Here is a 14,790-nt window from a genome sequence, read left to right as displayed (position 1 = left end):
ATGGAGGTGGGGAAGCATAGTAGCACCCTAGATATTGGTGAGCCTTACTGAATTGCTGGGCTAATTAGGGCATGGCTTTATACATAAGTTAAAAGACTTTTTTCTTTTAAGATGCGATAATTTCTTTGTTATTGTAGGCAGAAGATTGAGAGGTGCACTCTCACTGGTACAAATCGTGAGGTAATTGTTAGCACTGCTCTGCATCCATTTGCAATGACATTGTTTGATCAGCACATATATTGGACAGACTGGAACACACGAAGCATTTATCGAGCTAATAAGTACGATGGTTCAGATCAGATTGTAATGATCATGAATCTTCCACAAAGACCGATGGATATTCATGTCTGGGCAAAAAGTAAGCAGCAGCAGTGTACCAACCCTTGCAACCAGTTCAATGGTGGCTGCAGTCATATCTGTGCACCAGGTAAGCTGTTATGCTTGATGACTGTAAGCTATTACTATTCCCTGTATAGAGTTTATACTATAGCAGTTTTAATCACATGGGAACAACTGAAATAATTCTTAGTGTTCCCAAATTTTTAATATTTATTTTATTTATAAATGCAATCAAAATGATTGCCATTTAAGATAATGGTATTTTACCAACACACCTAAGGGTTGTGTCCGAGAATCCTCACACACAAAAATTATGGGTTTCTGTAATTCAAACCAAAGCATTCTTTTCTGGGGTTTAAACTTTTCTTTCTTCTTGGTTGAGACACGAAGTGAGTGCTGTAGGACATGCTTACCTTAGGAATATATATTCATACACTGTATACTGATCAGATGCTTCCTACAACATGTTTAAAAAATCTTTATGATCACTATTTCTTTATTACATACGTGTTATAGAGCTGTTTCATATGTTGTAAATTTTTGGGAGTTATGGTCCTTGACTTCGAAAAACTCATTCAGGGCCTGTTTTCATCTGTAGCATCTTAAATGCCTTTACAAATCTGTCTTGCCTGAAAACAACTCAAACTTCTCATTGATTTTGAGAAGCACAGTTTGTCTAGTGCAAGGAGTTTTGAACAGCTGTTTTGATTTTGAGAAAAAAAGTCTCAGTGGGTATAGCTGTGATAATTGAAAGCATCACATGCCATCTTGCTGCCACCAAAAAGCTATTTGGACAACAAGCAAGTACTAAGACACTCCAAATTCCGATCTCAGTTCCTCTGAGGAACTCTGAAATAACTTTTGTGGGATTTAATGAGTTTGCATATGCTTAACTAAGATAAAAGTCTGGCTAAGTCACCACAGTACTATCTAAGCAAAGAGGTCATACAGGAATTGTGAAAATTTCTTTACCTTTTCCAGTGCTACAGCTATGAATGCTTTAATAGAATCCTATATAAAAAAATCAGTGTTAAGTTTGTTTCAATTTTTTTGTCCTTTTTTAAACTGTCAAACATAAATTTAGGTCCAGCTGGTGCAGAATGTCAGTGCCCCTCTGAAGGTCGCTGGTATTTAGCAAATAACAACAAGCACTGTGTTGTGGATAATGGTACCAGGTGTGATCCTGGTTTCTTCACATGCCTCAATGGACAGTGTATCTCAGAGCGATGGAAATGTGACAATGACTATGACTGTGTTGATGGCAGTGATGAGTTGGAAAGTGTGTGTGGTAAGCATTTAAAATAACTGCATTAGAAAGTGGTTGTATAGTCTGTCTTGCCTGTTCTGTATTCTATGTCAGTTTTGTGGCTTTATGATCATGGATCTTATGGCTGTAGTTTGGAAACAATCCCTTGCTTGCTCGTGGGTTTGAGGTCCGAATAACTAGTGATTTGCTTTAGAATCCAAAAGCACGGTAGTGTGGAATTTTTATCATGTATAGCCAATTTCTTCTTTTTTAATTAAATATGTATTTTACTTTTCATGCAGTCCGTTTTGCAGCTGTGTTTGCCCTGGCAGGTAAAAATATTGTGATTTTACTTGTTACTTTGTCAGAGTTTAGATTATGTTTTATCCACATTTTTTTTTATTGTAATTTTCTGCAGCTTTCCATACTTGTCAGCCAACAGCATTTACCTGTGGCAATGGGCGATGTGTACCCTACCACTACCGCTGCGATCACTACAACGACTGTGGAGATAACAGTGACGAGCTTGGCTGCTTGTTCCGAGCCTGTGACTCCCACACAGAATTTACTTGCAATAACGGAAGGTGCATAGCTCTTCAGTATGTCTGCAATGGAGTAAACAACTGTTACGATAATGGCACATCAGATGAGAGAAATTGCCGTAAGTTTAGCCCTATTACCTGGTGCCTGTTTGAGTCTGACTCTCTAAATGAAGGAAGAGGGAAATGTGGCTTTGTGGGAAGAATTGTGACAAAATCAGCAAATAGGACAAAAGATTTCTTTATTTACATTACAGATGATGCTTTGTGTTATTTGAAGCAAATAGAATTGTTAAAAGATATTCTGGAATACGTAATATTTTATATATATATAAAATACTATTACATAATAAATGTTGCTTTAGGAGTCTGCCTTAATGCAACAAATGCTCACGCAGTGCTTAATGTTAAGTTTTGTGTGTGATCAATCCGCCATGGATTTCACAAGTATTTTTTCAGATAAATTAAATGCAGGGTTTATATTTTAGCAGGATTAGCCTGGAATTTGACAATGGGCTTTGTGTCATGCTGTATTAATTATACTAGATTTAATCATCAGGAGTGTATATTGTGACTCCATAATGGCACAGTTTAAAACTATATGCCTTATGAGTCTCAAAAAGTTATCAGTCATGTTTGCTTTCCTTAAGATGTAAACTGTGATTAGCTCAATATTGACTACTACTGCAGTTCCTCAAAATAATCATATCTATACACTAAGATTAAAATCTTTAGTGGAAAATTTGTATTTGGAGTTGAAGAAATTAATGAAAATGTATTTAGAGAATTTTTTTTTCCATTTTGTGTGCGCACTGATTTTGTTTAAACATATTATTTGTGACAATTTTATTTTTGATCTCAGAGAAATTTGAATATTTGAAATTCCTGGTCTATTAGTCATTTGTAGTTGGTCTGATGATTCATACCATACCAACTGGTTACAAATGAAGGCATTACAGTGTGAATACATGTCAGTTTTCATGCCCTCATCTACAAGTATTGGCATGTAGTATTGGCATTTTTGGATCATGTTTTTGTCAGGACTTCTGCAATAAAAGCAATGATCTAACTGTTCCCATATAGCATGAGCAGAATGAGTGATGCACTTCAGAAAGTGAGTGATGTGGGACTCTTTAACAATGTTAAGTACCTCTGAATGAGATGCAGCATAACAGTATTTTAAAAAGCTCTAAAGAGCTTTTGCTTTTTTTTCTTCCCTCCTTAAAGCGGAACGTACTTGCCAGTCTGGTTTTACAAAATGCCAAAGCACAAATATTTGCATTCCTCGTACGTATTTGTGTGATGGTGATAATGACTGTGGAGATATGAGTGATGAAAGCCCTACTCACTGTGGTAAGTTAACAGGGTCTTCCTTACTTAAGTAATTTATTCTACTGCTCTTTCCTTTTGTCATAACTCACACTGTTCTCAAAATATCTCTTTTTGTAATACTGAAGTTAATGCGTTGCCCTCTTATCTCTCAATTATCTAAATCATGATTTTATCTAATAAAAAAGGTGATAAATTTTTGCAGCATTTTCATAAAGCATTTGAGAGGTTGTTCTTTTTGCTTATTCTGATCTGTATTCTTTATGGTTTTACGTGGTGTTTTGACACTTAAGGATTATAGTGAGCTGTCTTTTCTAGAACTTTAGCATTAGAATATTTTTTCTTCTAAACAAATGAAACTGATACAGTCTCAAATGTAGTTTCTTTTAGCCTTTTCATGTGGTTATGTATGCTTTAGCATATGATTCATTGTTCATTGTAGCTTCCAGTTAGTGTATAGAAATATCTAGTTTTCCATCTACCTTAATTACAAACCAGCTCAACTTTTCTAAGACATTTATATTAGGTAGTAGTTAGGTAGTACTTTTTCCATATGAAATGTTTTGGATCAATTTATAACACATAATGGATATTTTCAGATAATAATTTGGTTTTAGTATTGCCTGAGTATTTTTGCTTTCACTCGTTTTCCTAAAGTTACATGCCTTGAACTAACTATGCCACAATTTTTCTAAAATATGAGTTCGGTTTCTGTAGCCAGAACATGGCCACTTTTATCTATGGACCCCAACATGTCAAAGATATGTGGCAATAGTGAGCTTGTGCTGGTCGTAAAAGATGTGCTTTGTCCCTTCTACTGTTTATGTCCCTGGGGAATTACTTAAATTGAGAAGTGGTGAAGGGCAAGAAAGAGGGAGAGAAAGAGAATGAGAGGCAAAGAAACCCCAAGGCATTAATGAGCAACAGTTAATTGTCTTTGATTTCCATCATCAAAGGCATGGAAGAGCAAGTTAAAAGGCCAGACTGTCCTTTTGGTATTCTGAACCCCTCAGAGGGTACAGGAGAGTATCAGTAACTACTGAAGAAATTATCAAACCCATTATATATGCCAGGATTGAGGGGCTCAGCCAAAGTGCAGAAAGAATATTTGTAGCATGCTTAGCTGGAACTACTCAATGTTATGGTTTGTTCTTCACTGCCATTAAGAAAAGATTCCTACCAGCAGGTGAAGAAAAATTGGTGGGAGAAAAATGAAAACATTATCTACCATGAGATATTACTTCCTTAGTGTACATTTTGATTTATTGTAAACTGCTGAGTCTGCTACACCTGGTTTGAGCACTGGAAAAATAAGTATATTGGGCTGTGGTCATTTTCCTGTGCACAAATCTCAAGTATAAATATAAAACATATTGCTGCATGCAATCCTATTTCCAAGGCAAATTCTGTCTACTTATTAGCTGATATGTATATCCAAGGAGAGAAGTAAACCCATTTTTTTGCATACAAATATCAAGCTACTTTGTACTATGAACTCTTTACAGATAGGCTGAGAAAAGACATCCTTCCTAGCATACTTTTTTCTCTTTCTTTTTTGGGGACTGTAGTATTTTTTGCATAAAATGGACTCCAAAGCAACTTAAAACAAGTTGGAAAGGTAACAGAAAAAAAGAAGTAATACATAGGTTTTTTCTTCCAGTCTCACTGACTTGCACGAATAATGAGTTTCGCTGTACATCGGGACGTTGTATTCCTGCTCATTGGTACTGTGATCAAGGAATAGACTGTGCTGATGGCTCTGATGAACCTGCCTCTTGTGGTAAGTCTGCACTCAGAGGGTACAACTTGAGGGGTTATAGCAAATCAGTAGTTTCTCTTGTGGGCAGTAGCTTGAATCCAGACTGGGTGAAAAATAAATATCTTCTGGGCTTTATTCACTGATTAAATAATCTGAGTCACTGAATATTTTGATCCTTAAAGCTGTGTATGGAATATGAAGGCTTTTAATTGCAATGATTGATTACTTGTAGTGTGATTACTCTTACTATGTAACCTCCTGTCTCTGTAACAGACTGTGATAGTAGCGAATCAAGTGGCAAAAAGAAGCAAGTATTTTGATATTGTTTTGGATGTAAAAACAGATGTCATGCTGTACAGAAAGTGTGCATGCAGTATTGCATTTGGGGAAAAAAGGAATGTGGGAAGCAGAGGTGAATAGTGTTGATACACTATATGAATATCTTAGTATTACAGTAAACGAATCCTGTATGTACAATAGAAACTGATAGGAATAAGCAGAGGAGTGGGGTAGGAGGTGAAAAAAAAGGATACTAATCTCCAGGGAGGAAGAGAAAGGGCTGACTGAAGTCACTGAGAATTGATATTACAAGATAATTATTATTCTCATTGTAAAAGTAAGCATAACAGAAGGTAGAATAGATTATTCTATGTTTTAAGCAGGGTTGGTAGTTCACTTTGCACGTTGCTGGAGTTGCACCTTTAGCTTAAGAAAAGGTCTTCAGATTGTACCTTAACTGTTTGACGCCTAAGCTTCTCCCTTACATTTCACTCTCATAAGCTTCTCTCTAAAATACACTCCTCAGTAGATTTTCATGGCAGTTCAGGTTGGTTTAACAAGCAAAGTGATTGTGTTCATTTTTAAGTGCCCCAATTGCGGACTTGTTCAAGTGACCAGTTCAGATGTGATGATGGCAGATGTATCCCAGCAACTTGGATCTGTGATGGTGATAATGACTGTGGGGATATGAGTGATGAGGATCAAAGACATAATTGTGGTAGGTGGTTAATGCAAATAGATACTGCACTTTATTTGTCCTGTGGGCGTTTTTTAGAAAACAGCCAACCCCCAAACTCTCACCCACTACCAGTTTTTCTACCCACAAAGGTGCACATTAAGCATGAGGTACAATCTTTCTGTACCTTAATTTTCATTATATTGAATTGAAATTGAATATTTTACAGGTAAAAAAACCCCCAAAAAACATTGTTATAATTTTGCGATTACTCTTCTTTGAATTGATGTGTTCAAATAGAGATACAATTAACCTGCATTGTGTGTATGATCAGGGCAGCAACAGCAGCTTCAGTGGAGGTATTCCCTGATGGTCATGTACTGCATCTTGTGCATATTAATAACCACATAGTTTTGGCATAATATCTTTAAAATCTAGTTAGCAAAATAAATGTGTCTGTTTAGAGAGTGAACAAAGGGGAAGAAGGTTCACCAAGCCTTGTCCTGCTTCTTGATACTTTTGACAGCAGCTGGATACACTTTCAATCCTTGCCCTTATTAACTGCAATGATACTCACTCTGTTTGCTCCCTGGAGAACAGAATACCTTGAAGAAAACAGGAAATAGAGACCCTAGGCATAATACCTGTTCAGCTCCCAGAAAATGTGGCCAGATACATGAAAATCTTGTACTGAGAAGCTGATAAGATCCAGATTTCTGCACATGTGAGCATTCCCTAAGGAATGCTTTGGCTCCCAGTCAGCTTCCATGAAGAGTAATGCACAGTTTTGTACACGAGAAGGTGCAGTGATATCTATCTGTGCATGTGCAGCAGAGCATGGCTGTGTTATGGACTATGGGTGGATATCCAGGCTGTTTGTGTGTGTGGGGGGGGGAGGGTGGTACACACACAGAGTGTAACTTGGTTAGTGGACATGCTTTTCCTTCAGCAAACCGCAACTGCACAGCAGCAGAGTTCACATGTGCCAACAATCGGCCCCCACTCAGGAGGTGCATCCCTCGGGCTTGGGTCTGTGATGGTGATGCTGACTGCAGTGATGCTTTTGATGAACACCAGAACTGCACACGAAGATCTTGCACAGAAAATGAGTTCACCTGTAGTAATGGCTTGTGCATCCGTAATACGTACAGGTTTGTAACTACCTGGGCAGCTGTATAAATTCTCAAAATTGGCTTCGTGTGAAGCAGCTAATTCAACCTTTTTTTTCCACATCATTTAGTTCTAAGTACATCTGCATATTGTAGTGAAACTGTTTATCTGCTCTTCATTCATGCATTAGCTTTGACTTGAAAATGCTCCAGAATTTTCTATGTTAATATCCCCAGTGCTCACCACTAGCATTTAATACTTTTTCCTGTGGCTAGTAACATATCCTGGGGTGACTCTGTCCAACCTGTAATGCATACAGGGAATACAAGCAGGACTCACAGGATCAGACTATATAATATGACCCCGGTTTCTGAAAGTCTCTTCTGTTGGAGCCAAAATATACACCTTCTATATCACACCTTCTTTGGAAACCGGGACAGTGTATCCACCCATCTGCCCTAGCGACAGTGATTGCCTTCTTATATTTGAAGAAAGTGTTCATTCTTCTTCAGATGTGATAGGCGGAATGACTGTGGTGACAGCAGTGATGAAAGGGGATGCATCTATGAACCATGTCAACAGCACCAGTTCACTTGTCAGAATGGGCGCTGCATTTCCAAAGCCTACCTCTGTGATGGGGATAATGACTGTGGTGATGAATCTGATGAGCTGGAACATCTCTGTAATACACCAGAAGCGACCTGCTCTCCCCACCATTTTAAATGTGACAATGGAAACTGCATTGAAATGGTTAAAGTCTGCAATCGGTTGGATGATTGCTTAGATAACAGTGATGAAAAAGGATGTGGTATGTATAGATTTATTTGTACTGTCTAATTTAATATACATAAGCAGCTTTAAAAAAATGAACTCATAAGACAATTCCTTCATTACAATTGTGTCTATCCCATGGCTGTCTCTCAGAAATGAAAATTATAAGAAATGTATATATTTAATTTTGGTTTTGTTTTATTTAAGTCATACTTATTATGTGCTGTTTTAACAGACTGTGACAACGAGCTCATTATATGAACTACATATAGTTCATTCGTTGTTATGTATTACCCTTACTTTTCCAAAATATGCCATTCAGAAGTCCATGCTTGGTACTCAGGGTGTTTTGTGACAGACCTCAAAGATGCTAGAATACTTTCGTATTTGATTAACTTGTTTTCCTTTTTCCTTTATTACAGCAGCCCACATTCACATTCAGCATTTCAGGGGGTAGCAGGGAGAGAGAGAGTACATTGGAAAGTGACTGCCCCAGTACTCCATCCAGTTCCTTGAATAGAACTCCTTTCCTTCCCCAGGTATAAATGAATGCAGTGACCCTTCAATCAGTGGATGTGATCACGACTGTACAGACACACAGACAAGTTTCTACTGTTCTTGTCATCCTGGATACAAACTTATGTCTGATAAACGGACTTGTGATGATATTGATGAGTGCAATGAAACTCCATCAGTATGTAGCCAGATTTGTGAGAACACAGCTGGCTCCTACATCTGTAAGTGTGCCCCAGGCTATATCCGGGAGCCTGATGGAAAAAGTTGCCGGCAAAATAGTAATATCTCCCCATACCTTATTTTTAGCAACCGTTACTATCTGAGAAATCTCACAGCAGATGGCCAGTCTTACTCTCTCATTTTGCAAGGACTGAGAAATGTGGTGGCACTGGACTTTGACAGGGTGGAAAAGAGGTTATACTGGATTGATGTGGGGAGGAATGTCATTGAACGAATGTTCCTAAATGGAACAAATAAGGAGGCAGTGATAAGTGATGATGTGCCCAACGGGGAAGGTATCGCTGTTGACTGGGTTGGCAGGTAAGAAAATATGTTTTCTATCTTTCTGGGCTCCTAAGGAAATGATGTGTGAAGGAGTTTATCTTAAGGTTTTTCTCCACTTCATATGAAATTTCTGATGAGTCCTGAAATTGTTTTGGATTGTGAATGCAGTGCACACCACTGCGCTGAAATTGTTTATCAGTGTTTAATACGTAACACTTTTCTTTCATTACTCTCATATCTAGTATATTGAGGTTATATCAGACTTGCTCTCTCATCAGTCAGTCCTTTGCTAGCAGTTGTTGGGGTTGGGATGCAGGATTCTCTCTTTGCATAACCAAAATGTTATATCAGGTAACTAGGTTCCAGTTAAGTGAGGAATAACAAACATTAATGAAGTTTACCTCCTGTACCAATGTGAAGAGCATATTTCTTTTGCTCTTGAAAAATGTACCTTTAACTGATAAATGACATGATCCACATCATTTGCTGACAGGAGACCAGTATGAGAGTGAGGGATTTGGAAAGCACTTTGCATTATGGCAAATTTTTAATTGCCTGCTATGGGTCAAAAAGTAGTCTAATTGACTGCCACAGAAACTCTGTCCTTATATGGTGCCCTCTCTGACAGTGTTCTTGGCTGTGTTTCATCAGGTCTTGCTTTCTGAGTGCAGTACTATAAGCATAAAAAGTGCATCAGACTGCAAAACAATGAGAATCATTCAAAAAGTCACTTTGCAACTTCAATGAGAGTGTTTATATAAAAATGTTGATATTTTTAAACCACTTTGTCTCTAAACCTAATGATAATTAATGTTGCCAACAGCCTCAAATGCTTTATGATTCATGGATAGATGAGGAAGGAAAAAGCTAATTTTAGCTGAAGTGGTTCTATTGTTTCATTCTAATACAGCTGTTGAATTACTTCAACAGCTGTATTAGGTATGTTTTAGTTTAGTTGGTTTTTGTTTAGGTGTTTCAGAAAGGCTGAAGGACAGTACAATGGTTGAATTTTTCTGCTTGTTTTCAGTGCAGGGAGAGGATTGGAGGATGTCATGAGATGCAGGTTGGGGAAGACTACTTTGTCCTCCTCTCTGGTGGGAATGGCACTGCTTAGGGTGGTGTAGGCAGGGATTATATCTGTCAGGCTATTTCTTGAATGACCCTGTGGATGCTGGAGCTGACCAGCTCTGCAAAGAATTTCAAAGTACCCTGCTGCAGGTCTAAGTGAATTAAATGCTTTGTTTTGATGCAGGCTTTTTAAAATCATCACTTTCGCTTGTATGATTTCTTTGCTTACAGCTGTGTATATTCCTAGGCAGAGTAATAGAAGTGTTAGAAAATTCTAGGTGAGGTTTAAATTAGGGTGTCAGATTACTTAGGAATTTTCTACCTGTTTGATGAGAGCAGAGGTGACAGCATGGAACAATGATGATTCTCTCCGGTATTTTACAGCCCTGGTCACAATCCATTACACTGCATGTCTGTTTTCCTGCTCCTGGACCTTGTTGGTAGGACAGAAAGGGAAGAGGGGTTTAGGAATTTATAGGTAGATGGTGTATTATTACTCAACTAGGCAACTGCAAGTTTGAGTTGGGCAGTAACAATCACGGTTACAGGAACAGCCAGAGTGAAAGGGCAGCCTGGAGCATGGTGTAGAAGAGATGTCAGTGGAGTATGCATTCCTTTACAGTGGATATATTTTTTCTAGGAGAAAAACCCTGAAATTTAAAGATTCTGTGAAGCAAAATAAAAAATATAATTAAATACTATTAAGTAACTCTGAAACTTAATTTCAGAAAATTGTACTGGGTGGATGCCTACAAAGATTGTCTCTATGTCTCTGAACTTGATGGAAGATTCCGGAAAAAACTGGTGGATCGGTGTGTGGATGCCAACAACACTTTCTGCTTTCAGTACCCCAGAGGAATTGTTGTTCATCCAAAATATGGGTATGACATTTCGAAAGTGCTTTTCCTTTCTTTTGCAAATAATCCTGCACTGTTCTGAAAAATCTGAAGTAAATTTTGCTTGCTTGCTTTTGGATTTGCATGGCGTTAGTTCTTAGTTGCAGCTTAATAGCTAACCTGTTCGTAGGTATATATGCAGGGCACTGTGGAATTTGGTTCCATATGGACTAGCAAGTTTTGATTGCAATGCTAAAAAGGGTTGATAAATGTGTGCGTGATTTGGCAGATATTGGGTCTGACAGTTGCATTCTTTGAAGGCAATTGTGATTGCGCAATTGTCTGCTGTAGCAGTTCAAGTAATGAATATATTAGCTTTCTTCTTCCTTAATCTCTGCTTTAATTCTGTGACAGGAAATACTATATTTGAGACTTGGCTTCTAATATTGATTTCAACATATTTTTACTACAATTCTGACTATAAGTATTCATTTGAACAGACAGGTTTACTGGACAGACTTTGCAGATCGAGCCTATATTGGACGAGCAGGCATGGATGGCAAGGAGAAGACTGTGATTATCTCTACAAAGTTAGAGTGGCCCAATGGACTTACCATAGACTACACCAATGACAAGCTCTACTGGGCAGATGCTCATCTAGATTATATTGAGTATGTACACAGAGAAGGTTAAAACAACTGAATAATTGCTCATGTCAGATTTTGGTGGTAGCATTTATTGGTGCTGTAAGCATCATATATATTAAAATGTCTGGAGTAGTAGGTGATAAGTATCATTAGAAGACACAGTAGCCTAGTTGCTATATTCGCATCCTAGATTCCACTGGAAGTGGTCCGAAAAGTATAGCGAAAAGGTTTACACTCTGTACTCAAATATGCAGCTTCTCTGTACGTAGTATACAGGCTGAACCAAAGCAAAATTGAGTATAAAATACCTGGTTTTTTATTCTCTTATTTCTGCCTATAGATAAGAGATGAACTGTAACTACACTAGTTATGTGCTAATAAAATAGTATGCAAACTATTAGAAGATGTCTGAATGTCCCTAGGTACAACATGGAATTTCCTGTTAGCACATGGGATTTTTTTGCTAATCAAGAAAAATCTATTAGTTGCTTCTAGTATTAGAGAATTAAATATCAGTAAAAATGAGTAATAGTATTCTGACTGTTTCAATGTCATGACATTGAAATACTTTGAAAACAATAATTTGTATTTATGTTAGTGTTTGTATTTGTATTCATATTTCCACGTACATTTATATTTATATTTACTTCTATTCTTCTCTACATTAATTCTTCTGACAACCTTTTCTACGATGAAGTGTTAAAATGTCTTTTAATGCATATTAATCATATGTATGTTTCTCTCTTTTTCTCTCTTGTATTTCATAATTTCCCCGTATAGCAAGGTGATAGTAAAAATGTAAAATCTTATCAGACAGCTTATCAGAGGAGGCTCTAAATAAGAAAGATATATAAAATTTAGGAATATAGGAAGCCTATTATTGTCTTAAGTGTTCCATTATTAACAATCTGAATCATCCAGGCAAGCTAGTCTCGTGTGACAAAAATAATTTGCTATAAGGCAGTAAATGTGCAAAATTTCATTGGACTAGCCAGTGCGCTTCTGTGGGAAATATACATTTCAGTGGATGTTGCTCTATTCCATTTATTTGCCTAAAATAGCCTGTTTTACTTTCCTCCATGTATTAAAATGAATTTGCTGAGGACGGTGCTCTGTCATTACGGCATAAAGTAGCTTGAATTCTACATTGCATGATTCTGGTCACCAATGATGAAGTACCATAAGCATACATAATAAAGATGGGAAGATGTTTTAGCATTTATCTGAATGGTTTGCCCGTATTTTTCTTTGTGGAGGTACTCTGACCTGGATGGACATCATCGTCACACAGTATATGATGGGACTTTACCTCATCCATTTGCAATAACAATTTTTGAAGACACAATATATTGGACTGACTGGAACACAAGGACAGTTGAAAAGGGAAATAAATATGACGGATCAGACAGGACTGTTCTTGTGAACACCACACACAGGCCATTTGACATCCATGTTTACCATCCATACAGACAACCATTTGGTGAGAAAACAGAATTAGATTTACGTTTAGAGGGTCAGCTGTATTCAGAGACTAGTTGTAAAGGGTCCTGAGCGCACCCAGCTTTTGCCTTTGCTGAGGGGAATAAAATGCACAGAGTAAATGTAGGCATCTACTTTACATTTATAAATTGCCTTTTCTTTGAAAAGCAATGAATGGAAGTGCATAATTGTTAAATTATTTTCTAAAATATCATGGCTTAATAGCATACATTTCCTGCATATGATATCACATGTATTTCTCTCAATAAGTGCCTACTTATCTAGGTTTTGCTTTTCAGTCTCTCACATTTAAGGTTTCAAAACAGTGTTAGAGGAATCTATTGTAGATTGAGACCTTTGTGTTCTGGAAGTTACAAATTATGGTAATATTTTTCTTCTGTTTTGCCAGTTAATAATCCTTGTGGCACCAATAATGGTGGCTGTTCCCATCTTTGTCTAATAAAAGCTGGTGGTCAGGGTTACTCCTGTGAATGTCCCGATAACTTCATGATAATACAGTTCGGTGATACAGCCCACTGCCTTCACCCCCCCCCCCCCCCCACCCCCCCCCCCAACCCCCCCCCCCACACCCCCACCCCCCCCCCCCCCGCCCCCCCCCCCCCACCCCCCCCCCCCCACCCCCACCCCCCCCACCCCCCCACCCACCCCCCCCCCCCCCCGACCCCACCAACCCACCCCCCCCCCCACCCACCCCCCCCCCCCCCCCCCCCCCCCCCGACCCCCCCCCCCCCCGCACCCCCACCCCCCCCCCCCCACCCCCCACCCCCCCACCCACACTTCCCCCCCCCCCCCCCCCCCCCCACCCCCGCCCCCCCCCACCCCCCCCCCCCAACCCCCCCCCCCACCCCCCCCCCCACCCCCCCGAGGTGCTCCAGCACCCAGTTTCTCTGTGCAGACACTGAGAGGTAAGTCCACAGCTCACTGTTGCTTTTTCAATGTCTTTTTAAGGATGGATGTATTTTAGAGTTTAGTCTCTTCAAAAGGACATGAAATTAGGGATTCTGTCTGCTCTTACTATGAGTTTTTGATGTGCTTACAAAGACAACACCAAGACAAGACAGGTTTACATTTTGGAAAAGACTTCTAAACTGATTGCTTAAGTAGTACTTTTTTACTTTTCTTCATGTTATATGGCATTGCTAATGTAGCAAATTTTTGGTTATTAGAAACATGTACCTCCAGATACAGCTTCCTGTTGAATTAAAAAATCTGCAACCTTGTCTTATTTTTTTATACATCTTTTGCAATGTATCTGCTTCTGCCAAATATATGCTATCTGCCTGTGGCTCAGGAAAGCCATTTAGCTGATGTGAGGGCACATTTCCAACACTTCTCTGAGACAGCAGTGGAGGGAGAGGAATGGTGATACAAGAGCTCTTGTGCTAATGTATCACTCTGACCCTGTGAGGCAGGTGTGCTTATTTGAAGCAGTGTTACAATGATAATCCCTGGTGAAATTCTTGTGCTAAAGTTCAAGTGAATTATTGAAATGCTACATCATTAAAAATCCAGTTGAAGAGTGATCTAAAAGGCATGAGAGAGTATGAGCACAAATATACATAAAAATCAAATCCTTATTAATTTTTTGTGAAATTCCTCCTAGAGACCTGCCAGTATCCTCTGTTTATCATCTGTTTCTGGTGACAGTATTATGGCATATTTTATTAGCAT

The 14,790-nt window shown here is 38.5% G+C and overlaps 1 protein-coding gene across 1 annotated transcript in view; it reads left to right on the top strand.

Moving 5' to 3' along the window:
* Positions 1 to 14,790, top strand: part of LRP2 (LDL receptor related protein 2) — a 119,773-nt gene that overhangs the window by 76,013 nt on the left and 28,970 nt on the right. The window contains exons 43-56 of the mRNA XM_039387984.1: positions 138 to 427; positions 1,424 to 1,627; positions 2,004 to 2,246; positions 3,352 to 3,477; positions 5,114 to 5,233; positions 6,078 to 6,209; positions 7,117 to 7,318; positions 7,790 to 8,085; positions 8,588 to 9,104; positions 10,865 to 11,017; positions 11,473 to 11,643; positions 12,876 to 13,099; positions 13,508 to 13,640; positions 13,980 to 14,024. Of these exons, the coding sequence (XP_039243918.1) occupies positions 138 to 427; positions 1,424 to 1,627; positions 2,004 to 2,246; positions 3,352 to 3,477; positions 5,114 to 5,233; positions 6,078 to 6,209; positions 7,117 to 7,318; positions 7,790 to 8,085; positions 8,588 to 9,104; positions 10,865 to 11,017; positions 11,473 to 11,643; positions 12,876 to 13,099; positions 13,508 to 13,640; positions 13,980 to 14,024 (2,856 nt within the window). The remainder of the gene's footprint in view (positions 1 to 137; positions 428 to 1,423; positions 1,628 to 2,003; positions 2,247 to 3,351; positions 3,478 to 5,113; positions 5,234 to 6,077; positions 6,210 to 7,116; positions 7,319 to 7,789; positions 8,086 to 8,587; positions 9,105 to 10,864; positions 11,018 to 11,472; positions 11,644 to 12,875; positions 13,100 to 13,507; positions 13,641 to 13,979; positions 14,025 to 14,790) is intronic.

Source organism: Pipra filicauda, unplaced genomic scaffold, assembly GCF_003945595.2.
Source record: "Pipra filicauda isolate LSUMZ 115617 unplaced genomic scaffold, ASM394559v2 scaffold5_size6683894_pilon, whole genome shotgun sequence".
Taxonomy (NCBI): domain Eukaryota; kingdom Metazoa; phylum Chordata; class Aves; order Passeriformes; family Pipridae; genus Pipra; species Pipra filicauda.
The sequence above is the reverse complement of the archived record's forward strand: the minus strand, read 5'-3'. Positions and strand labels throughout refer to the sequence as shown.